This window comes from Saprolegnia parasitica (assembly GCF_000151545.1).
Source record: "Saprolegnia parasitica CBS 223.65 unplaced genomic scaffold supercont2.6, whole genome shotgun sequence".
NCBI lineage: Eukaryota > Oomycota > Saprolegniomycetes > Saprolegniales > Saprolegniaceae > Saprolegnia > Saprolegnia parasitica.
Window position 1 is genome coordinate 318,476 of NW_012156400.1, and position 21,806 is coordinate 340,281.

Genomic DNA, 21,806 nt, shown 5'->3' on the forward strand with positions numbered 1-21,806 from the left:
CGAGTGTTTGTATCGGCTTGGAAATGCGCACCCAAACGTGATCATTGGGACCGTAGTAGCACGACGAGCGGCGACCAACCAACACGTCGCGGTGGATTTGGGTGCGTTTAGCCAACTGGCGTGTCCGACACACAACAGTACGCCTCGTGCAAAGCGGCGACAGTCCTGTCCACCATCGAGAGACACTGGAAGATGCAGCAGCTCGGTCGACGACGTTGCACTCAAACCGCAGTGGGACGCGCCACGACCACCACACAAGGCTCACGGAGGCGCATGCACGGAGAGCCTGTTCCTCGATAACGACGAGGAAGATGTGTGGAAGCGGGCGGCGCGACATGGCGGTCGTCTGCTGCTGGGTGCTCTGGGTGGTACACGCTCGGACGTTTACAGCCAATGCCGCGTTCACAATCCCAGATTGCCGTACGAAATGTGGCCCGCCAACAAATCCACCAGCGGCTTGTCGCATACTCCGCCTAGCATAATCGCACACACTCGTCGTTGCGAGCACCAATGAGCGACGCGCACGGCCGATCCCCTGCAAGGATATGTAGCAAGTCGGCAGCATTTTGACGAGGAGCCGCCTTCGATGCGCCACCGAGCGTCCGTCCCGCAACGCTCTAAACGTCACCGCTGCATGAGATTACAGCGCCAGTGCAGTGGCGGGTGCAGGAACCCGAGACACGAGTGCAAACGCGGATGCGTCAACCGCACGCACAAGTGCAGTGTCTATGGCACGCCAAGACACGGTACCACCGGTGGCGGGGCAGCGGTGATGATGGTAGATTTCGCTAGTCGGCCATCCCACATCAAGTGATCGATGCTACAGTACTACGTTCTGCCGCATGCGGGCTTCTTCCGTCGTCGGCGTCGGTGCGCATCGCCTTCCTCTCCAGCGGCGAGATGGGCTTCAATCGGACCCCATTTCCATGGAGTTTGATAAGCTGCCCGAACGATACAACCGATCCATTCGAGCAGCTCGGATTGCCTTAGCCTACCGTGCTCCGCCGATCTCTTGATCTGTTGGTGGTCGTGGCGCCTAGAACGTGGATGGGATTGTCGGCTGCGACGAAATTACGCGGCAGTTGCGCGAGCGTGATGTGCCGCCACCGTCCGAGTGGGACTCAACGAGTAGCCAAGGATCTTTTTTGGTTGGGTTGAACTTCTTTCTGCTTTGGATGTCCTCGGCTCGCGATTGATCCAGTGCGTTGACGCTGCTATAGACTGCGTGCAATCTCTGCACTGACTCGGCGCCAAGCCGCCGCCATTCGAGTGAACGTTATCACGTAGCACTGGCTCGCGAGCTACTAGTACAATACTACCCATGGATGCACACAGTGTACTGGAATTACGACGACGCGAGGCCGGCAATCAGAGGCGGGAGGACGTGAGCACGTGGTGGTAGTTGTCTCTTGTCAGCGGCACGTACGTTCCGTTGGCCTTGTCCAGGTAGTAGAGCGCGTCGCCGTCGACTTGGACCAAGTCGGTGCCCTGGGCACGCAGCTTGGCCTTCTCGTGCTTCATGGTGCCCGTCACGGCCATCGCGGGCAGCCGCCGCAGAAACCGGGGCACGGCGTACGATCTACGCGTCAACATTCTACCGCATCGTCTTTCAAAATGGCCGAGTACGGGAGCTTGAGGGTGCAGTAGGCCGCGAACGCGTCGAGGTCGAGATCCTCAAACACCATGGCCGCCATGCACGCGCGACCGTCGCGGTTGGGCACACTCACGCCGTAGACGCAGATATCTATCCGCCATGCGATTGGTTCTGCTTGTCATCGTCGCAATTTACCCGAGAGCCCGGGGAAGGACGAGAGCGTCTCGGCCACCTCGCTCGTCGCGACGTTCTCGCCGTTCCAGCGAAACGTGTCGCCGACGCGGTCCATGAAATGCCAGCGGCGGGCGTGGTCGTAGCGGAAGAGGTCGCCCGTGCGAAAATAGAGGTCCCCCTAGTTCGCTCGTCCCATTGACCAAAGCAGCAGCATTTTTGCACGTACCTTGGCAAACGCGTTGGACACGAGCTTCTTCGCGTCGGCTTCCTTGTTGTCGTAGTAGCCCTGAAACTTGAACGACGGGTCGTGCATGCGAACGCGCACGACGAGCTCGCCCACGTGGTCAAACGGGCACTGCTTGAGAAAGCCGTCCTTGCCGCTAATCGAATCACGTCATCGTCGTCCTTGGGGATAGGGTTGATCATTCCGTCGTCGTACCGGACGAGCACGTCGTTCTCCACGTCGTACTCGACGACAGCGTAGCCCGCAATCAAGTTGGCGAAGGCGCCCGTCTTGCCCAGGTGCCCTATGCATCAAAATGACATCCGATTCTGACGCACGACGCGTCACGACGCACCGCGCTCGGCCCGGTCGCGGCACACATTCATAAAGCCAGCGACGCCTTCGGTCGCGCCGTAAAACTAGCCTCGACGTCAACTCGTGTGTTGGACTATACTATGAGTACCTCGCAGACGGCGGGGATGTTGAAGCGATCTTGGAATGGCGACCAAATGTCAGGACGGAGCCCGTTGCCGATAGCCATGCGCACCTACGAGTCGCCTTGGATTCCAGAGCATGTGACGATGGCCGTACGTGGTGCTGGCGGTCGAGCGCACTCGGCGGCGCGTTGAGGAGGTACCGGCACATTTCGCCAATGTACTGGATCATCGTGCACTTGTTCGTGCGGACTTCGCCCCAGAAACGCGACGTGGAGAATTGCCGCGAGAGCACAAGCGTCGTGCCGGCAAAGAGCATGATGCCGACCGCGAGGTTGCCGCCCGACGTGTGGTAGAGCGGCAACGGGCAGTAGAGTCGGTCGTGCAGCGTCGCGCCCGTCTTGACGACCATGGCCATCGAGCGCAGCATCACAGACGAGTGCTCGATACGCGCCGCCTTGGGCAACCTGGTATTGAAAGATTGACAGAAAACGAGACAACGCGGACCTTACCCGGTCGTGCCACTGGTGTAAATCATGAGCACCATGTCGTTGGTCGAGACGTTGGCGCGCATCGCGATCGGCGGGCGACGACACGAGACCTCTTGCAGCGCCACGTTGAGCGACGTCGCGTAGCTCGGAAGCGAGGCGTGTGTTGCATCTAGGCCGTGGTGAGTCGCTGTTGCTGCTGTATATGTGTCCAAGGCGTACCGGGACGGTAGCAGACAAGGCTGCGATCGGCGAGCTGGTCGGCGACCGAGTCCATCTTGGCCGAGCACTCGGCGCCAAAGATGACGATCGATGCTTTCGAGATCTTGATGCAGTGGAGGAGACCGTCGTACGCCACGTGCGTGTTGATGAGCGCAGCAACGACGCCGACTTTGGCGAGGCCCATCCAGATTGCGACAAACTCTGGTCGGTTCTCCATGAGTAGGCCGACGACGGACCCGGGCGTGAGGCCCGATCGGATCGCCCAGTGCGCCACCCGGTTCATGAGCGTGTCGAGCTCCATCGCAGTCCACTCGCGGCCTTCAAAGACAATGAGCACCTTGGACGGATGTGCGTCGACGAGGTCCTCCCAAATGTCCGGGATGCGCGTGTTGCGGTACGCGAGGTACCGCATCTTGAGCAGCACGCCGATGAGCGATGCGTGCTCCGTGATGTCGTGGGACACGAGCGTCTGCCGGTCCAAGAGGTAGGCGGCGCCGGCGGCAGCAGCGGCCATCGCGAGCTGCTTCTGCGAGGTCATGGCGACGAGGATCGCAACGGGTGATTGAAATGTGAGATGGCCCGAGCTTCAACGAGAACTTAACGAATATCATCTTTTATAGAGCAGGCCTCGTTGATGCTCTTCTATCGGCGAGAGATGGATTGTTTGCCCATGGAGGCACTCGAGCTCATGCGCGCTCAAGCATCGGGCATGCATCGTCATGAAGCGACCTTGTAATAGCTAGGACGGTCCATAGACGCACGGGCATGCAATCCTCCAGCAGATGCAGCGATTGGCTTTAACGAGTAAACACCGATTGCAGTGTGTCAGGTGTTAATAGGCTCACGCTGCCAGCTTCGAGAAGCCGGCGGATTAGAGAAAGCGGCCCATTCATCATCAAGCAGCACATCGATCGCTGCATGGTCCTCGCACGCTTCGAGGCGTGGCAGCGATGCACCCTAGCCTCTACCGGCCCAAGGTAGCGACTACATTGCTATAATAACTCTGCCCGCATGTCCCACCACAACCCAGCGCGACACGACCGCCGACGCATGATTGATTGGCATTTTCAAAGCCGAAAAGGTCGCTGCAAATATCATCCATGCTTGTGTGCAGATCCATTGAGCGTCGATCCATCACGCGCGCTCGTCGATGCAGCGAGTGTGCATGGACGAGTGGTGGGTATGCCGAATTTAAGCTCCCGATGCCGAATTTACCACGCGTGGCAGTGTCACAGTGTTGCAAGATCGAAAGGACGCGCGATGGATCTTGTCGCGGCGCGGGCGACGCCGACGGACCCGAAGCTGCTCCGGCCGCTCGTGTCGCAGCAGTTTGGGCTCGTGGGCCGCAACGCCGTGCTCGAGGCCGTGCCCCAAGCCGTGCATTTTGGCGGCTTTGCTTTGGGCGTCACGCACACGCAGCGTGTGCGCATTCTCAACAAGTCGACAGCGACGACGCGCTTGCACCTCCTCGTGCCGACGGCGGCGCCCTTTCGCGTTGAGTACGACCGCAAGGGCAACATTTACGCCGGCATGAGCGAAGAAATCTTCATTGCGTTCACGCCGACGGAGCACAAGTACTACTACGACTGCATCCACGTGCACAGCGCGGAGGGCAACTTTATCATCCCGATCCACGGGTACCCGGTCGTCAACAAGATCGCGTTCCCTTCGAGCATCCACTTTGGCGCGACGCCGCTTGGCCATGTCGCCCAGCGCGTGCTCGAGCTCACGTGCAGCGTCCCGATTGAGTTTGAGTTTCGCATCGAGGTGCTCAAAGCCCACAGCTCGATCGGTATCGAGCCCACAAGTGGCGTTATTCCAGCCAACGGCACGGCGCATATCACGGTGCGCTTCCAACCCATCGTGCTCGCCAACGTCTTTTCTGAGATTGAGCTGCACATTGCCCAATTCAACTTTACGCCTAAGCTCTGCACGATTTCAGGCTTCTCGTCGCCAGGTCTCCAGGCAACTATCGCAGGCGGTGACGAAGAAGCCAAGGTCGAGATGGCGCCAGAGCCCGACGAGAAGGCCAATGCGACCGAGCCACCGCGGTGGATGCCGAAAAGGCCAGCCGCCAAACCGCTGGAAATGACGCTCCCGACCGAGACTACCGTTGACGGGCTCAAGATCCCAAAGCACCTCGACAGCGTGAGTGCGACCAACTTCATTTTGACGCAACAAGCCGGCAAGTTCAAGCCCAAGGACCTCAAGAAAGCGATCGACGAGAACCGCGCGCTGCGCAAGCGCCAAAAGGCCGAGCAAGAGGCGCTTCGGCAGAAAACGGGCAGTGCCGGTGGGCGGCTGTCTTTCGACGTCATCTACATGGAAGCCACGGTGGCGGCCAAGCCTACGACGCGCCAGCTCCAAGAACTGGTGTTTCTACAAGTACGACGCCATCTCCTTCCACGCTTAAAAATGGCACAATGCTGGTGCTAGGACCTCCAAGACATCAATAAGATGGAGAAGGACCTCGAGTTCCAGAGCAACCGCGAGTACATTGGCGACGACCTCTTGACACCCGAGAGCATCGCCACGATTCAGCGCGTGCGCAGCGCCAACGCGGCCGAGAAGGCTGCGAAAGAGCGCGAGCTGCTTCGGCAAACGTTCCACAGCCACGGCAGCTCGGCGCAGTCGACACCACCGATGCGATCGGTCCTCCCGGCATTATTGACGCCCGCTACGTTGCCTGACTTTAACGAATATAAGAACGATCTGTGGGCCAAGCGCAAGCGGGTAGACGCCACCTGCCGATCGTCGCCGCACGAAGATACCAATGTCATTAGGCGCTCGCCCGCTTCATTCAAGTCGTCTCGGGATGCATCCTCCGACTCCGCGTCGCCAAGCGTCTGCGCAAGATCCAAGCGTGGCTCGGCAACGCCACGACCCGCGCCGAAGTCCGGCGCATGGTTGAGCGGTACGCGCCACCGCCAGTTTTGCACTTTCTGACCTCGTGACGTAGCGATTGGAAGCTAGCGCTCATGAATGTCTCGACGACAGCGGTGGCCTCGCGGCGGCAGCAGGATGCGATCGGGTCGTCCGAGTCGGCCTTCGCGCCTTCGTACCAGCTCCGGTCGTTTCCTGTGTACATGGAGAGCGACTCGCGGCTCCGGTTTCCGGTCGAGACGACCATCGAGACGGCGTTCTCCGACTTCAATTTCTTCCCGCTGCACGTGCCGCATGAAGCCGACGTCACGGGCTATAAGCCCCACCCGCTGCTCTCGATCCCACAGTACGCGCCGCTGGAGCTCCAGCGCAAGATGCGGTCCGGCGCGCTGCACGAAGCCGGCACCCGCGCGCCCCGTGCGATCGCGGCCCCCAAAGACACGGAGCTTCTTGCGGCTGTCCCTGCGTCGCAGCTCAAGTGGTCCATCGCACTGCGCCCGACGTTCTTCTGTCTCCCGCCAGCGTCGCCTCGGATCTACACGCCGCTGGGTGCGACGCCCTTGGCGACCGACGCCGCATATGCGCTGCGTCCCCAGCTGCGGCCACGCAACGTGCCTCGCACCGTCATTTCTCTTCTAGGCGATACGCCGGGAACCATCTCACTGAGCACGACCGTACCGTACCTCTTGCACACGGCGTGGCACTGCACCGTCGACACAGACGACCACATGCGGCTCTGGGACCTCCCGTCGGTCGCGCCGCCGCTGGCCATGTCGGCGTCCAACAGCGTCGAAGTGCTTAGCGACAGCGAGAGCGACAACGAAGACGAGACCAACGTCATCGTCCCGAGTATGGCGGACGCGGAGAAGCTCTTCCACGAGTCTGCATCGCCGAGCCTCGCGTCGCTCGCGGCCTTTGCTCGGTACGACGCGCTCCTGCACCTCGATGACGGGTACAAGCGATACCGCCACGACCTCTGCGCGCAGCTACCCAAGGTAATACAGCTACAGTCGACGCGTACTACATGGAACATCGCACGTAGCAAATGGCGCTCGTCGCGCAGCACGTCAAGGACGCGCGGGCGTCGTTTGTGCTGCAAGGCCACGGCGACGTCTTGCCACTGCACCAAGGCACGTCGTGTTCGTAAGCCCTGTATTAAATAGTCCATTTTGTGTCGCCTCTTACAGCATGGTTTGCTCTGAAGTCGCGCGGGCGGGCCCAATCGCAGGCAGCGATGTGTGCAGTCTTTGCTCGCTCACTGCGCGGGCGTTGGCCACGGCGTGGAGGCGCCGGGTCACCTCGGCGTGTGTTTCGTCGGCGTGGATGGACGGCAGCTGCCTCGCGCGCATCGCCTCGGACTTGGCGCGCTACACGATTCGAGAATTGGGTGATTCAACACCGATACGTAAAGACGTACGGTCACGGCCGCCGACCGCCGAAACACATTATGGAGACCGTCGAGGCGCAGTGTGTTGAGAGACGGTCGGTGGGGTTTTCCGAGCGCCTTTGTTGCGCAGAGCGCGTGGTGCACCGCGACGTCAATGTCTTCGCATTTCCGCGACGTGATGGTGTTGACGAGGAACTTGCGCCGCTCGATCGACACGTGCGTTTTCGCGTCCAGGAGGCCTTTGGCTTGCGCTTCCATGCTCTTCTTGAGGCCCAAAAACGACTTTTCCCGCATCGCTGCGTTGTGGAGCCCCGCGTTTTTCTTCTCGGAGGCCGGCATGAGCGCGCGCACAAACTCATGAAAGTCCACGGACCCGCTGCCGTCCGTGTCGATCACGTTCACGATCGCCTCAGTCTCGTCGGCCGTCGAGGCCAAGCCCAGCGTCAGCAGCGTGTCTTCGAGCTCCTACACGTGACCGCATGAGCCAACGCATGCAATTGTGCAGAATATGATGATGACCTCGGTGCTAACGCTGCCCGACTGGTCCGTGTCGAGCACGTCAAACCACTGCCGCAAGATGCGCTTCTCGGCGGCTGTAAACTCAAACTTGCGGGCTTTCTTGTGCTTCTTCATCCAGTCGCGCTCCTCATCCAGCGCAAGCTCGCGGGCCAGCGCCAGCGTCGTCCGTGGCGGCCGGTGCCCACGGGGCTTGGCGTGGCGCCACCATAGCTGCGCGTCGTCGTCCGAGGCCATGGCCGCCGGATGCAGAGCCATGCGGGTGTTTCACCAACGCCAGAGTGATGGTGCCCATCAACGGAAGTTTTGTGGAACGTTATGTGCGAATCCGCTGTGAAAGTGCGTTTTACCCGCGTTAAACCCTGCGCCGCAGCAATTGCCGTAAATGAGACTGCTTGACGTCAACCACGCAACCGACCACCACTGCTCTTTGCTGCATGGTCTCGTTCCGCCTTCATACGAGGCTTGGACGATGCACGCATACATGCAAGTGCATGTCGCCACGCGTGGAGAGGCATGCCGCTACTGCAGTGCTCACGCCGAGAGAGTAAAACACAACAGCTCGGCCAGTCAACACGACAGCCGCGAGAGGCTGAGTGGTCCTCGCGTCTCGAGGAAGTGCGAGCAAGACACGATCCGGTTGTCCGTGCGCTGGTGGATGGAGGGTCGATTTCCTGCCATTATTCGGGGAGATGCCAAAAAGGCGTCCTGTCTAAAAACGCAGATGACCTGCGAAGTCCGACAATGTACTTGACTGTGCGAATTGCAATGGGGCCAGCTGGTTTTATCCTCGTTGGGCTTAAAAAACGCAGTCGGGCGTGGGTTGACCCCACTTTGCCATTTCCAGCCACCAACACAGCCAAGGATGCGACCTCGCCGCGTGAGCTCCGCTTCGAACCCGTGCTTGGTGTGCTGCCACAGCATCGACAACGTGACGCGGTTCCAGACCGTCGGCCAGTGCAACCACACGGGCTGCTGCTCGCTCTGCGTGCTGCGCATGCGCCAGATCCTCAAGAACAACCACTGCTCGCTCTGCAAGACCGAGATGGCCCGCGTGATTTGCGTCAGCGACGAGAATACGACGTTCGAGAGCTTCCAGGACTGGGGCGACAACATTGGCCCGACCCACGTCTTTGACGAAGCGTCGGCCATGTACTTTCTCAAGGACAACTACAAGGCCGTGGTCGCGATGCGGTCGTTCGCGTGCCCGATTCCCAAGTGCCCGGAGAAGGCCAAGTCGTTTGCCAACTATGGCGCGCTCAAGAACCATTTGAGCACCAAGCACGGCGGCCAGTCGTTTTGCGATATCTGCGTGGAGCACAACAACCTCTTCATCCAGGAGCAGACGCTCTTCTCGCGCGAGGGCTTGAAGAAGCACACGATGAAAGGCAACCCGGAGCAAGGGTTCCTTGGTCACCCCAAGTGTGATTTCTGCGGCCAAAAGTACTACTCCAACCAAGAGCTGTACGAACATCTCCGGAAGAACCACTTTGAGTGCGAGATCTGCCTCCATGGCCACGGCATTGAGAACCGGTACTACAAGGACTACAACGACCTCGAGAAGCACTTTCGCGCCGAGCACTTTCTCTGCGAAGAGCACTCGTGTCTTCAAAAGAAGTTTGTCGTCTTTAAAGACCACCTCCAGTTCCAGTCCCACATGGCCAACGAGCACCCGCACATTCGCACGAGCAAGAAGATCGACGTGAACTTCTCGGTGCGCCGCGGCGACCGCGAAGGCCGCGACGCGTACACGGGCTACGGCTTCCGCGAAGATGAGCTGCTCGCCGCCGGCATGCTTTCGTCGGCCGCCGGCGGCGAGGCTGGCATCACGGTCGCCGACTTTCCCGCGCTCTCGAATGCTGACGCAGCGTACAACATGACGTTTTGGCAAAGCCAGAACAATTTGCGCATGCCGCGGCAAGAGGACTTTCCCGAGCTGGCGCCGTCGGGGCCCCGCCCGCACCGGCCTACCGCAACGCGATCGCGCCGCCGCCGACGCGCGCGATGATGGCCCACCTCCATGGTGGTGACCAGTGGGACCACCCCGAGCTGCAGCAAGCGGCGAACGCGCTCGGCGCCAACAACCCGCTCATGCGCTTTGTCAAGCCCAAGAAGAACAAGAAGAAGAAGGCGACCCAGCTTCTCTCGGACCGCCTCGATGAAATCGACGACGAGGAAGAGAAGCCGCCGGCCCCGACCCCGGCCCCGGCCCCGGTGGCTGCCCCGGTCCCGACGCCAGAAGTCTCGGTCGTCGATTTGCTGCAGGAAGCGCTCGGCAGCGAGGCCAAGTTCATCCAGTTCCGCGAAGTGTGCAAGAAATTCCGGCAAAAGGACATTCCCGCCGTGTCGTTTTACAGCCTCGCGCGTGCCATGTTCCGACCCGATGATTTCGTGCGGCTCTTCCCCAAGCTCATGAGCCTTCTTCCGGACGAGAGTCAAGTCGCCGAGGTCATGGCGCTCCACGCAGGCAAGAAGGCAGCCGGAAAGGGCAAGAAGACCAAGCCCGAGGCACAGCCCGCAGTTGCCGTTGCGCCTGAGTCGGCGACGTCGGTGCCGCCTGCATCGGCGTCGCCGGTGCCCGCCTCGTCACCGACGCGTGCGGTTGCGCCGGTTGCGGTCCCCGCGCCGTCGCCGACGCGTGCCGCCGACCTCTTGGGTCGTCGTCAAGCCCCGCCCTCGCTCGGAGACGAGTCGTGGCCGGCGCCGCAGCCCGTGGCCGCCCCGGCGCCCGCGCCAAAGAAGACCCAAGGCAAGAAGCAAAAGGCGCCTGCTGCGGCCACTGGCTGGTCGAACGTCTTCCGGGAGGTCGGCGCCGCGGCCGTGCCCAAGAACCGCAACGGCCCGAAGATGAACCTCGTCGTCCACAACACGGATGGCTTTAGCGCCCGCAGCCGCAACACCAAGGCGGCCGCCGACGCTGGCAATTCGTGGAGTTCGAGTGCGAGCTGGAGCGACCCAGTGTCAGTCCCGACAGTCGCGACGGGGGCGACGCCGTCCAGCACCAAGATTCAAGTCGTGTCGCAAGAAGACGTCTATGGTATGGACGGCCTCGACATTACCCGCGCGCTGCAGCCCAACAAAGTGCCGAGCCGCACGAAGAGCGACTTTCCAGACCTGCCCAAGGCCGGTCCCGCGATTGGCGTGCAGCCCGTGCATTTGGGCCGCAACGGCAACGTCGGCGCGTCGGGGCAGTGGGGCGAGAAGGCGACGACGCCGGAACACAGTACCACCAGCAAGACGTCCAAGAAGAACAAGAAGAAGACCATGTCGCTGGCCGAAGTGGCCATGAAGTTTGGGTAATCACGTTATAGAGTATACTACAACCACAGGTATTAGTGACGTCGATGTCGCTTGGTGCGGACGGGCCTAAAGACATCGCTGACATTGCAGACAGAAGGGAGGCCGTACCGATCCAGAACAAGAACGCACGCGACAACGAGCGTGAGCATGCCAAGCACCTTGAGCACAATGATGACGCCGGCGAAAAACTACAAGGGTTAGGGTAGGTCGCCCCAGGCAACCAGATCCATGCGACCGCACCGGACTCGACGTGTCGTCGTCGTCATCGTAGCTTCCTTCGCACGTGATGGCCTCGCAGACGTGTTCGCGCACGTACTCTACAGGCACCACGTCAAATTCCATTCAACTCTTTCCAAAATCACCAAAAAGCACGTTGGACGCCGGCTCGGACCGCCGCATCGTGTTGACAGACGGAGCTTCGTACGGGAAGCATGCTTGAAAGAGTGTCTAGAACTTAACGTGAGCTTTTGTAAGACAGCTGAAAACGGACCTTGCACTGCTGGCGCAGACGAAACACCGTATTGTGGCTGCACTTGGCGTGCCGGGCCTGCGCGCGGGCCGACGGGCAGTTGAGAATACCGCAAAAGTCGGCTAAACATAAACCATGGTCGTCCTAGAGCAACCGTGGATGGTTCAAGGGACCATGTCATCTCATATAACCTCGGCCGTGTGCTTGGCGTCCATGTGCTGGTCCACGAAGGGCTCACCGCGGAATTGCTTGCCGCAGTACCCGCACTTCCAGCGGTTGGCGTGCACGCGGTACTTGTGTGCCTCCTAATAGTCGATGGTTCAGCGCTGCTATGGCCGGCAAAACACAGACGTGGTCCAAGAAGAGCACTTGGTCCGTCGCCAACGGACATGTCTCGGGCGGCGGCATCGTGTAGCTAAGCTGCTGCGCAGGCCGATAGACGTGCTAATGCATTGCATAAGCACAGGAGGTTTGCAGTTGAAAGATCACCTGCTCGAGAAGATGCATGGCCTCGCGGCTGAGCTCGCGCGAGCAGGCGCTAAGCATGCGCCATGATGAGAGGAGCATGACGAGGGAGGCTGTACGTCGAATGCTTGTTGGCAGTGGGAGCAGCACTGGCTGCAACGAGCATGCACAGAAGGCGCCACAGCACCATCTTCTACGAGATGCGTGAGGACGTGCCACATTGCGCGCCGGCCACCGTGTCGGCAAGGCGATTCCGGTTTTATGCGCTTTTATCCGGATGTCGAACGATTGAAGCTCCACAAGTGGTCTTGGATAGATCGATGGATCGATAGATGGATAGATAGACGACTACCTCGTTACTACAATCTAGTCTTTGAACCTAGGCATGTCGTCTTGCATGTCATCGAGATTCGTCGAACAAGAGTGCGCTGCGTGCACCTGCAGCGGTCATGCAGTCCTCGTTTGCCCTCGGTGGACACGGCAAGAGAAACCAAAATCATGTACTACATACTAGTACGTCTAGAGCGTTATGAGCAGCACATGAGTTGTTGTTGAAATGAGTAGGGGGGGTCAGATATCTACATGGAGAACACGAAGAGACTGTACTATTCCTGGTAGAAACGTTTGTGGTATACAACTTGGGGCAGGACGAGCCAACAAACGACTGGAAGCCGTCAAACATGACGGTCGAGTGTTCGCAGAGCGGCGTCTCACGCGTGCTGGGCGCTTTGCCGGTATAGTACGCCGACTAGAGACAGTATCTATGAGGCTTGATTGGAGTCGTGGCGACGCGCACCGGCTGAGCTTTGATGAGATTCGCATGGGCGTCAGAGCAAGCAAAGAGCTTCTGGTTGCCTTGGTAGCCCCACGACATGGCAACGTGCACGTGTGTGCTACCGCAGCCAGGACACGCGACACCGGCGCTCGCGTAGGGTTCGGGCAAGTGATTGGAGTCGACGGCCTCGGGGGACCGCAGGAGAGACTCCTAGGCATGTCATCTGTATGACCACGTCGACTAAGAGGAGACTTTACTGGAAGCGAGCGAAGGAGCTCCATGTGCCCAGCCATTTCGCAGGGCATGTTTGCTTTAGGGTCGGTGGACAAACCAGGGCTTTCTGACCTACCTGGATTTTGTTTGCAATGACGAGGCAGTTTCTCAAGCAAGCTGCAGCCCATTGCCCGAATGCACTTTGCGAAAAGCTAGAAGTTTACATACAATGTGTAGCTCAGGGACTGTTCAACAGCAAATGTATTGCGCCGAGTTTAGACGCACCGCCACCCGCATGCAGCATCCATCCTATACTCTTACATAGCGATGGAGGCGCTCACCTGCACAAACGTCAACCAAAAGATCGCTTCAGAAGACCTCGATCCCTTTCGTCTATTGCAGCTGCCACGAGGTAGAACGCTGGATCCAAAACAGAGTTTGATCGAATCTTGGTAAATTTCAACAAATCGCGATATTCCGTTGAAAAAGCGGCCCTAGCTTCTTTCTATTACCATACAGAAACACAGTATAAATAAAAAATGGTATTAAATTTCTCGCCCACTTGCGCAGAGGTTTCAACAAGGTTGTGATGGGCCGACGTGTGCTCGTGGCCGCCGTCGCCGGCGCAGCCCTCGCCGCGCAAAGCAGCGAGCCGACCATGAGCTATGGCTTTAGCGCCTGCGTCAACAACAAGCGGACGCTCTACTACTACACGCCGACGGCGCTCACGTGCCCGGCGAATGGCAGCAGCACGCCCTTCACGCTCAACCCACGTACGTGCGCAACATGTCACCGTGGATCACGCACGCTTCTCTAGCGGTGCACAATCTCGACTGCACGGTACCATGCGGGCGTGGCGCTGTCCTCGGGGCCAAGTAGGCTGCATCATGTCCTTGTCCTGCCATAGTCACGCTGACGTGTCCTAGCTTTTCAGGGCCCGTGCCTGTCTCGGGCTGCGAGCCTTGCGCGAATGGCTCGTACTCGCTCGGCGGCGGAAACCTCTACAGCGCAGCGACGGGCGCGTGGCAGACGCCGCTCGCGCCAGAGTTCTTCACAGAGTGTTTGACGCGCGACATCTTCTCTGGCGACTGGGTCAACAACTGCAACCCGTGGGTCGCCGATGTCTCTGGCGCGTACGTGCACTCGGGCAACAACTCGGACATCCTGGAGCAGTACTCGGCGACCGTGCTCTACTCGATTCTGCGGCTCGGCCTCTCGTTTGTGAAGAACGGGTCGGTCACGTTCCAGTACAAAGTGCGTTCCAACCTCACTCTGTTCTCGACGATCGAGTGGTCTATTAGGTGGATGCCGAGGCGCCGTACGACGGCCTTGTCTTCACGCTTGACGGCGACACGCGTCTCTCGCTCGTCTCGACGACCGGCGACTGGGTCGAGAAGACCTTTGCTGTGTCGGCCGGCGCCCATACGCTCACGTGGCAGTTTACAAAAGACTACAACGGCGACTCGGGCAAGGACAAGGCGATGCTTCGCGTGGTCGAAGTTCTCGGCACGGCGTACGAGACCAACTATGCTACAAAGTGGTGTCCTATATATCCCAACTAGGTACGCTGACACGTCGTGCCACCCGTGCAGCGGTCTCATGACGCGCCGCAGCAGCGCCCAGTGCCGCATCTGCGACACCAACCAGTATGCGTCGACGACAACGTACGGCATTTGTTTGTTTCACCTCGAGTATCAACTATCTTTCAAATTCGCATGTGTAGCAATGGCACGTTTGCTTGCATGCCGTGCCCACGCAACACGTATGCGCGGGCGGGCTCCATTGGCGTCGGCGCGTGCATGGCGAGTCGGCCCTGTGCACTGGCCGATGTCGCGGCTGTCTACACCCCGTGCGTGCACAACCTTCGAAATGTCACGCGCTCGTGGGCGGTGCCGATGACATGCAACGCGTCCCTGCCCGACGCGATCGCGCTGCCGGCCAGCAACGTCAACATGGACTGCGGCAGCTGCTCGTCGGGCTACTACACAGACGACAGTAGACCATATCTTTTTCTGCCTTTTGGAGACTTAGCATTCCATAGCTGGCGTCTGCATGACGTGTCCGGATGGCAAGGTCATCGACCCCAACGGCACGCTCGTCGAAGTCAACGGATCGGCGTCGGCCAGCAACACCATGTGCACGACGTGCGGTATCGGGATGGTGGCGGTGCGCAGTCTGTCCTTTGGCGGCGCGACCCGCCGGCTCTGGGGCGCGTGGCCAAGCGTCGTCAACAACCAAACCGCCATCGCAAACGGGTGGAAGCTCACGGAGCTCGGGATCACACGCGACTTGTCGCCAAGTGCGCAGCCTTGGACGGGCACGTACCCGCTGGACTTTGTGGTGCGTTTTTCTCGTTTTTGCGCACGTATAGCGCTCATGGGATGGACGTAGACGTCGCAAGTGCACAATGGGACGCTCAGCCTCAACTATACGCTGAGCAACCTTCCAAGCGATCCGCTCATCGGTCGCGCGTGGCTAGAGCTCTTTATCAACAGAGACCCGACCGTGCTCTCGCATGCCTCGATGAACGGCAGCTTCTTTGTCCAAGTGCCCATTCCGCTGCGGCTCGATGGCAACAGCACGCTTGTTGTGTCAGTTGTCTGGCGCACAAGCAACGCGGCCGTTTCCAAGGTGGCGACCATGACGATCGGGGCGATCGGGATTTCGGGCACGGCGACGGGCGGCGCCGCGCTCTGCGACGCGTGTCCGCTCGGCTACGGACCGAATGCCAACCAGTCATTCTGTGTGCCATGTCCCTCGGGCACCTACTCGCAAGTCTATGGTCATTTTTCATCGTCTTTTGGGCATGACATTCACGGCCCATGTCTAGCCAACGGCTCGGTGACCTGTGAGCCCTGTCCGCACAACACCTACTCAAACGGTCAAGCCGCCCGCTGCCTCCCATGCGGGACCAACACGTACAGGTACCCGCCACGGTGATTGACATGCAGCAAGTATTCAGTCCGACGTGTGTAGCGGACCAGGCTCGACGGTGTGCGTCGCGCCGGCGAATTTAGTCGACGAGGCGAACAACATTACGTACAACCTCGGGAATCTGCAGCGCCTTGTCGCGCCCGACGACAACACGACCGAGCCGTTCATTACAAACGCGACGGTCGCGCTGAGCACGCAGCTGTCGATTGATCCGTCGCACAGCGTTATGCTTGGTGTCTTTCGACCCGTCTCGCCGCAGTTCAACAAACAGTCGACGCTCGTTGTCTCGTCCGTCTTGGCCAACTCGTACAACCAAGTGCTCGTGGGGTCGCCCCAAGCGTACGTCGTCGGACTCACCATCACCAACACGAACGAAGCGGGCGGTACCTTTCTCTACAACACGCCAAACATGGGCCTCGTGCAATGCACCGTGCCATCGGTTCGTCCTCGCATCTCTCTTTTTTCTTATGGCCAAGTAGAAGTACAATGTGGTCAACGGCGGCGGCAAAATGGACCTCTCGATCCTGCCAAAGGGCGGCGGCGTTCGCGCCGTGTACTCGCACGGCTCGCTCTGTGTAACAGACGATGCAACTGCGACCTACTATGCGACCACCATCGACTATGTGTGCAGTCCCACTGGTAGTACGCGCTTACCGTACTGGCTCATTGACCGATAAGTAGCGAGCGCAACGACGGTCCCGGTGCTCGTCAACTCGACTGCGTGCTCGTCGTATGCGACGTGGAAGTCACCCGCGGCGTGCCCTCTCTGCACCACGACGCTCTTCACGTTAAGCTGCGAGACTGATTTGTCACTGACAATGATGGGTGTGTAGGCAGTCGCGATCGCAGTGCTCTGGCGGCTCCCAAGTCGTCACATCGACGTCGGCGTTCGCCTGCGTCGGTGGCGAGGCACCGCCAACAACAGCGATCCAGACCTGCTCGGACATCGTCTTGGACAAGGACACGGCCGCGATGGCCGCTGGTGTCGTGCTGCTCGTTATCTTCCTCGTCGTCGGTCTTCTTGTCGGTCTCGTCATCGTCTGGCGCCGCTACAAACACGTACGCCATGATATATATGTTAGAAGATATTGATGCGATTTCGGATGCTTTTTCTCTAGACGATGCAAGAGTTTCTGTATCTCAAGGGTCAAATGAAGTCGGGGCTACTGGACGGCGGCAGTTCGCGGTCGTCGGACGGCACCTTTGAGTTTGCATCGCGGGACACTGCAGTCGGATCACCACCAAGTCACTTGCAAGCAGCCCGCGACGAAGAGAACGACGTTGAGGAGGAAATCGATCTCGGCCCCAAGCCAAAGCCTGCGACCACGGTGACCATGTAGTAGTTGCTATGGTGTTATGCACGACGACCTTTGATTTCTCGTTGGCGTTTTGTGAACCCGACGGGGTATCCCATGTCGCGGTTCCATCGTCGGGTGCGGGTGCTGCTTCTGCAAGCGCCATCAAGAAGAAACCAGAATAACCTAACCCCGCCTTTTCGATCCTTCAGTAGCAAGTAATTTTGTCTTCTCTAAGATCGGTTGTACACTGAGACGCGTTGTCGCGGCACCTGACGCTTGTACCGGCGTTCTTGTACGCGCCGCTGCTTCTGCACAGAGCCGGACGCGACTGTCGCCGCCTTAACCTTAATGCGATTTCATTTGTAAGCAGCAACGCAAGGTGGAGCTCTGCGTATAATCTATCGATTGGAAACGACACTCGATTGAGTCGACTTGAATGGTGTACGAGCTCCAACGAGTCTGCGATCACCGCCAACTCGTGGCCATTTTATGAATAAAAAGTGTGCGCGGAAGAATGTTTTTGAGGCGTGGTCGAAGCGGGGCTCGAAGTGGCTCCTTCTACGCGTTGCCTTGCAAGTGCTTGGCGATGGTGAGAATGTCGCGCACGACACCCGTCGCACTCGCGCTGCCGCCCGTGCCGCTGCCCGTCAGCGTCAGCGGTCGGTACTAGTGGCGATCCGTTCAAACAGTGTTTTGAAATCGAGTCTGACGTACGCTGTACTCGACGGTCGTAAAGCCGACCGAGATTTCATCTTTTTGGGTTCGAAACGCGGGGTGTGCTTCGTCGACGACCTGCGGCTCCACGGACGCACGCACGGTTCCGAGTGCATCGAGCTCGACCGCCGCCACGTAGCGCACGCGCTTGCCTACACGCGTCGTCGTAAAACACTGTATCGTACAGCGGTTTGGACAACCATCGCGGCGCGCGGGGTCGACGAACGTGGCTGCAAACGTCGCATCGTACGTCTGCAGAACCGAGATGAGGCGGCCAATCTCGACCGTGTTTTGCTCCCAGCGCACTTGATCCAGAATCTCAGCCGGAACGAACGGTGTCACCTAGCGCACCCAATACTGGTACAGTGGACGGTTCCAGTATTTGCACACAGCGAACCGCAATGTGGTCCAGGTCCAGCTGTACGCCCAGCGCGCGGGCAAAGAGCTTGATTTTTTGCTGCATATCGGCACCACTGAGATCCACAAGCGGATTGGCCTCCATGTAGCCCTTGTCCCATGCACTCTGGACGGCCGTCGACAAGGCATGACCTTGCATGACCTGCTTTCCATAGAGATCCACTGTTTCAAAGCACTGGGTGTACCTGGTCGGCAATGTATCCAAGGCAGCCGCTGAGCGCGGCATCGACTCGCTGCAGCTGGTCGCCCGTTTGGAGCAGATTCGCCAGCGTATCGAGCACTGGTAAGCTCGCACCGAGCGCCGCGTTGTACAAAAAGAAGCACGGACTCGGGTTCAAGCGCTTGGGCGCTGCGATGTTGAGCGACGTTGTCGCTGGCAGCGCGTTGGCCGAGACCGAGTTGGACACGACGACGTGGATCTCGTTGGCAAGGCACTGGGCGTAGAGTTCACCATTGTCGGACCAGCCCGAGCAGTCGACTAGGATCGGGCACGACAGGTCCTAGCGTTATTATGTTCACGCCTTTGATACACTGAGTCGTCTGTACTCGCAATGCGGCCAAGTCAGCCGCAGACGGCAGCGCATGCGCCGCCGCGCCAGAGCTGTGGTGGTACGACGGCGCACTGCCCAATACCGGCGGCGTCATGCACGACCCAATCGTCGCACGCATGTCGGCGGTCGCAAGGCCTCTCGCGTTGAACTGGAAGCCCGCGCAGCGGGAGCCAAAGCCCACGATATGGAACGCCACGTTGTGGCGCTGGCGGTACGTCTCGGCTTGCTCCTCGAGCTTGTCGAGCACGGCGAGCGAGATGCGGTTGCAGCCAAGCAATACGATGCTCACGACCATGGTTGAGACGTTGAACGCGTCGTGCACCCGCCGCACCGCCAGCTAAAACCCATCTGCATGCAGCGCATGATGTTGTAAATGAAAAGAGGTACCTTCGTCTGCGCGCCTTGAATGATGCAACTCAGCGACCGCGAGCTCGTGCCTTGGCCGACGGCCAGCACATCAACGCCGGCCTAATGGTTGAAAATCATCCACAATTCAAAACCTAGCCCTATCTGGTACCGAAGCGAGGGCCGAGAACATTTTAGCACCGTTCGTCGACGCTTTGTTAAGCTTCTCGCCGACGATCGAGAGCATGGTCACGGGGCTTTCGACGTTGAGCGCGTCGACTTCGTTGCGCTCGAGCTCGAGCTTGAGCTCGTCGGCGATGGCGCGTCGGGAGAGCTCCTCCTGTGCCGCTGGCACAACAATCGAAATCGACTGACCGTGGGCAGCGCGAATCGACAGCCAAATGCTCACGCGGTGCTGCTCGAGGCACTGCACGACACGGGCACCGACGTTGGTGTAGCCCAGCTCGGACCGGTCGCCTTCCTGCAGAATGCGCGTTCGCACCTAATCGTTTGACGGATGAGAAACGATGCTACATAACGGATGGCTGACCTCGATGAGCGAGAGATTTTCAAGCGACGTGGTGCACGTGACTGCCTTGTCGATTGTCGAGAGGCCGCTAATGTACGTGCCGCCGCCATGCGGGTCCATCGTGTTGCGAATGAGCATCGTGACCCCTACACAGGATCGAATTTCAGAATTTCCAGACGTTTTCCGATGCTGTTTTCAAAAGATTCGCCACCAGATTTGATGAGCGGCAGCATTGTGCGTGTATGAAACATGCGCGTGCCGTAAATCGCAAGCTCGAGGGCCTCGTGGTGGCTCAAGTGGCCCACGGACGTTGCGCTCTGCACGATGCGCGGGTCGGCCGTCATGACGCCGGAAATGTCCGTGTTGATGACCACATAGTCTGCCTAGTCGCGACAAACGTTACAGGTTCGCTAGGGCGAGAGGCTACCTGCAGCGACGCGCCAATGATCGTCGCCGTGTAGTCCGAGCCGTTCCGACCCAGCGTCGTCGTGCGGCCGCAGGTCGACTGGCCAATAAAGCCCGTTATGACGGGAAGACGGTCGCCCCACGTAGTTGCAAGCGCGAGCAGCTTGGTCTTGGACGCCTCAAAGTCGACGGCCGCGCTGCCAAAGGTAGCGTCGGTAGTCACCCACGTCCGAGCATCCACAAAGCAGCAGGGACACCGTTCGCCGTCAACAGTCGCTAGCAGACATGATGTGTGTTGTTGATGCTGCATCCTACAACACACACTGTACCGCAACGATTGTGGCCGAAATGCGCTCGCCAAACGACAAGATCGTGTCGAGCGCCGCTTGCGTCTTCTCGCGCAAGAGGCTCATGCCCAGCAACAGCTGTCGCAGAGGCACGTGGAACGCGATGATTTCGTCCGTCATGTCGGCAAACGATGCGTGGCCGTCGCCCAAGATGCGCGTCTGCGTCACGTTGGCGTTCTGCACCGTGATGGCTTGGACGCGGTCGATGAGAAGGAGCGCAGCGTCAATGTTGCCAGCCGCCGCGAGCGCCGCCGCGTCGAGCAGCAAGTCCGTGTTCTTGGCCATGGCCGACACCACGACCGCGATCACGCGACGGCGCTCGGCCTTGACCAATGACACGAGCTGGAACAAGCGATCTGGCGACCCTACCGAGGTGCCACCAAACTTGTAGACGTTCCGAGCGCCGCGCGCGTGGTCGAGGGCTGGCGAAGCGAGGTCCAGCGGCGGCAGCGCGTCGGCCGACGGTGGCCAAGGCATCGCGATTGACGCGGACGGCGACGTGAACCCAAACATCTTATTGCGTTGTTGTTCCTATGAGATCTGAGCTTGAAGTTGCCATGCATGCGAATGTGCAAACTCGCGTATCTTGGTGCGCGCCAACGCCTTTTTATTCATAGGTATATATTAATCAAGTGCGAGAGAGATAACGAAAAAAATAGCCGTTCCCCATTTTCATTTCGGACAAAACGATGCGTCAAAGTAGGACTAGGATCCTATTTAGGATAGAAAGGCCTCGCATCGATCAGCAGCCCGACGACCCGCACACAGACTTCACTACCAGGCTACACTACTGTACACTTGTCCTCGCAAGACTGTAGCGATGTACAGTATTTCACGGCGAGAGCATCTAGATTGAACAATGCTCTTCTCGAACCAAACGCAAGTCAACGCGGCAGAGCGATGAGGGCAACTGCGGTAGAGGTCCCAAGTGGTAGGGTGCATACGATGCCAAGCTTGAAGCGTGCGAGCTAATAAAGCCGGCACGTGCTCCCATGCAAGCTTTTGTTATCGAGGCAACGATGTTCCCGATGGCTCACTAGCTGCAGGCCGCGGTTCTAGTCCGCCAACGACCGGGATATACTCTGGTCACGCCACGACGCTCCGAATGGCGCAAATGCAAGCG

General features: G+C 59.3%; 7 protein-coding genes across 7 annotated transcripts; 3 read left to right on the top strand and 4 right to left on the bottom strand.

The window, feature by feature from the left end:
- Positions 1 to 1,368: 1,368 nt before the first annotated feature.
- Positions 1,369 to 3,673, bottom strand: SPRG_02443 (hypothetical protein; the record flags this gene model as incomplete). Its single annotated transcript, XM_012341019.1, has 10 exons — positions 1,369 to 1,579; positions 1,627 to 1,744; positions 1,790 to 1,946; positions 1,995 to 2,148; positions 2,208 to 2,295; positions 2,347 to 2,410; positions 2,455 to 2,538; positions 2,583 to 2,892; positions 2,938 to 3,085; positions 3,136 to 3,673. The coding sequence occupies 10 exons, from the start codon at positions 3,671 to 3,673 to the stop codon at positions 1,369 to 1,371; spliced, it is 1,872 nt and encodes a 623-aa protein (XP_012196409.1).
- A 708-nt stretch (positions 3,674 to 4,381) lies between these two features.
- SPRG_02444 (hypothetical protein) lies at positions 4,382 to 7,197 on the top strand. The gene is made up of 5 exons (XM_012341020.1): positions 4,382 to 5,520; positions 5,572 to 5,868; positions 5,919 to 6,049; positions 6,095 to 7,013; positions 7,061 to 7,197. The coding sequence occupies exons 1-5, from the start codon at positions 4,396 to 4,398 to the stop codon at positions 7,163 to 7,165; spliced, it is 2,577 nt and encodes an 858-aa protein (XP_012196410.1). The 5' UTR covers positions 4,382 to 4,395; the 3' UTR covers positions 7,166 to 7,197.
- On the bottom strand, positions 7,160 to 8,179 carry SPRG_02445 (hypothetical protein; the record flags this gene model as incomplete). The annotated part of the gene is made up of 3 exons (XM_012341021.1): positions 7,160 to 7,385; positions 7,436 to 7,870; positions 7,925 to 8,179. The coding sequence occupies 3 exons, from the start codon at positions 8,177 to 8,179 to the stop codon at positions 7,200 to 7,202; spliced, it is 876 nt and encodes a 291-aa protein (XP_012196411.1). The 3' UTR covers positions 7,160 to 7,199.
- Positions 8,180 to 8,786: 607 nt separating this feature from the next.
- On the top strand, positions 8,787 to 11,221 carry SPRG_02446 (hypothetical protein; the record flags this gene model as incomplete). Its single annotated transcript, XM_012341022.1, has 2 exons — positions 8,787 to 9,790; positions 9,844 to 11,221. The coding sequence occupies 2 exons, from the start codon at positions 8,787 to 8,789 to the stop codon at positions 11,219 to 11,221; spliced, it is 2,382 nt and encodes a 793-aa protein (XP_012196412.1).
- SPRG_02447 (hypothetical protein) lies at positions 11,204 to 13,223 on the bottom strand (the record flags this gene model as incomplete). Its single annotated transcript, XM_012341023.1, has 12 exons — positions 11,204 to 11,287; positions 11,330 to 11,409; positions 11,462 to 11,538; positions 11,584 to 11,668; positions 11,712 to 11,834; positions 11,882 to 11,995; positions 12,042 to 12,134; positions 12,180 to 12,228; positions 12,275 to 12,348; positions 12,814 to 12,903; positions 12,952 to 13,140; positions 13,188 to 13,223. The coding sequence occupies 12 exons, from the start codon at positions 13,221 to 13,223 to the stop codon at positions 11,254 to 11,256; spliced, it is 1,044 nt and encodes a 347-aa protein (XP_012196413.1). The 3' UTR covers positions 11,204 to 11,253.
- A 468-nt stretch (positions 13,224 to 13,691) lies between these two features.
- SPRG_02448 (hypothetical protein) lies at positions 13,692 to 17,481 on the top strand. Its single transcript, XM_012341024.1, has 14 exons — positions 13,692 to 13,916; positions 13,961 to 14,018; positions 14,070 to 14,397; positions 14,445 to 14,656; positions 14,706 to 14,807; positions 14,867 to 15,138; positions 15,185 to 15,483; positions 15,535 to 15,925; positions 15,974 to 16,067; positions 16,120 to 16,516; positions 16,557 to 16,716; positions 16,759 to 16,864; positions 16,911 to 17,136; positions 17,196 to 17,481. The coding sequence occupies exons 1-14, from the start codon at positions 13,733 to 13,735 to the stop codon at positions 17,415 to 17,417; spliced, it is 3,051 nt and encodes a 1,016-aa protein (XP_012196414.1). The 5' UTR covers positions 13,692 to 13,732; the 3' UTR covers positions 17,418 to 17,481.
- Positions 17,482 to 17,766: 285 nt separating this feature from the next.
- SPRG_02449 (hypothetical protein) lies at positions 17,767 to 21,196 on the bottom strand (the record flags this gene model as incomplete). The annotated part of the gene is made up of 12 exons (XM_012341025.1): positions 17,767 to 18,041; positions 18,090 to 18,241; positions 18,290 to 18,431; positions 18,487 to 18,648; positions 18,692 to 19,006; positions 19,053 to 19,394; positions 19,445 to 19,525; positions 19,575 to 19,904; positions 19,953 to 20,077; positions 20,143 to 20,314; positions 20,359 to 20,612; positions 20,659 to 21,196. The coding sequence occupies 12 exons, from the start codon at positions 21,194 to 21,196 to the stop codon at positions 17,934 to 17,936; spliced, it is 2,721 nt and encodes a 906-aa protein (XP_012196415.1). The 3' UTR covers positions 17,767 to 17,933.
- Positions 21,197 to 21,806: the final 610 nt, after the last annotated feature.

Bases quoted from the DNA above. Each gene is read 5' to 3' on its own strand.
- SPRG_02448 (XM_012341024.1), top strand. From the start codon at position 13,733: ATGGGCCGACGTGTGCTCGTGGCCGCCGTCGCCGGCGCAGCCCTCGCC. The intron at 14,657-14,705 runs GTACGAGACCAA...TATCCCAACTAG, and splicing joins GTCGAAGTTCTCGGCACGGC to GTACGCTGACACGTCGTGCC. The intron at 15,139-15,184 runs GTAGACCATATC...AGCATTCCATAG, and splicing joins GGGCTACTACACAGACGACA to CTGGCGTCTGCATGACGTGT.
- SPRG_02444 (XM_012341020.1), top strand. From the start codon at position 4,396: ATGGATCTTGTCGCGGCGCGGGCGACGCCGACGGACCCGAAGCTGCTC. The intron at 5,521-5,571 runs GTACGACGCCAT...TGCTGGTGCTAG, and splicing joins AAGAACTGGTGTTTCTACAA to GACCTCCAAGACATCAATAA. The intron at 5,869-5,918 runs GTAGACGCCACC...CAATGTCATTAG, and splicing joins TGTGGGCCAAGCGCAAGCGG to GCGCTCGCCCGCTTCATTCA.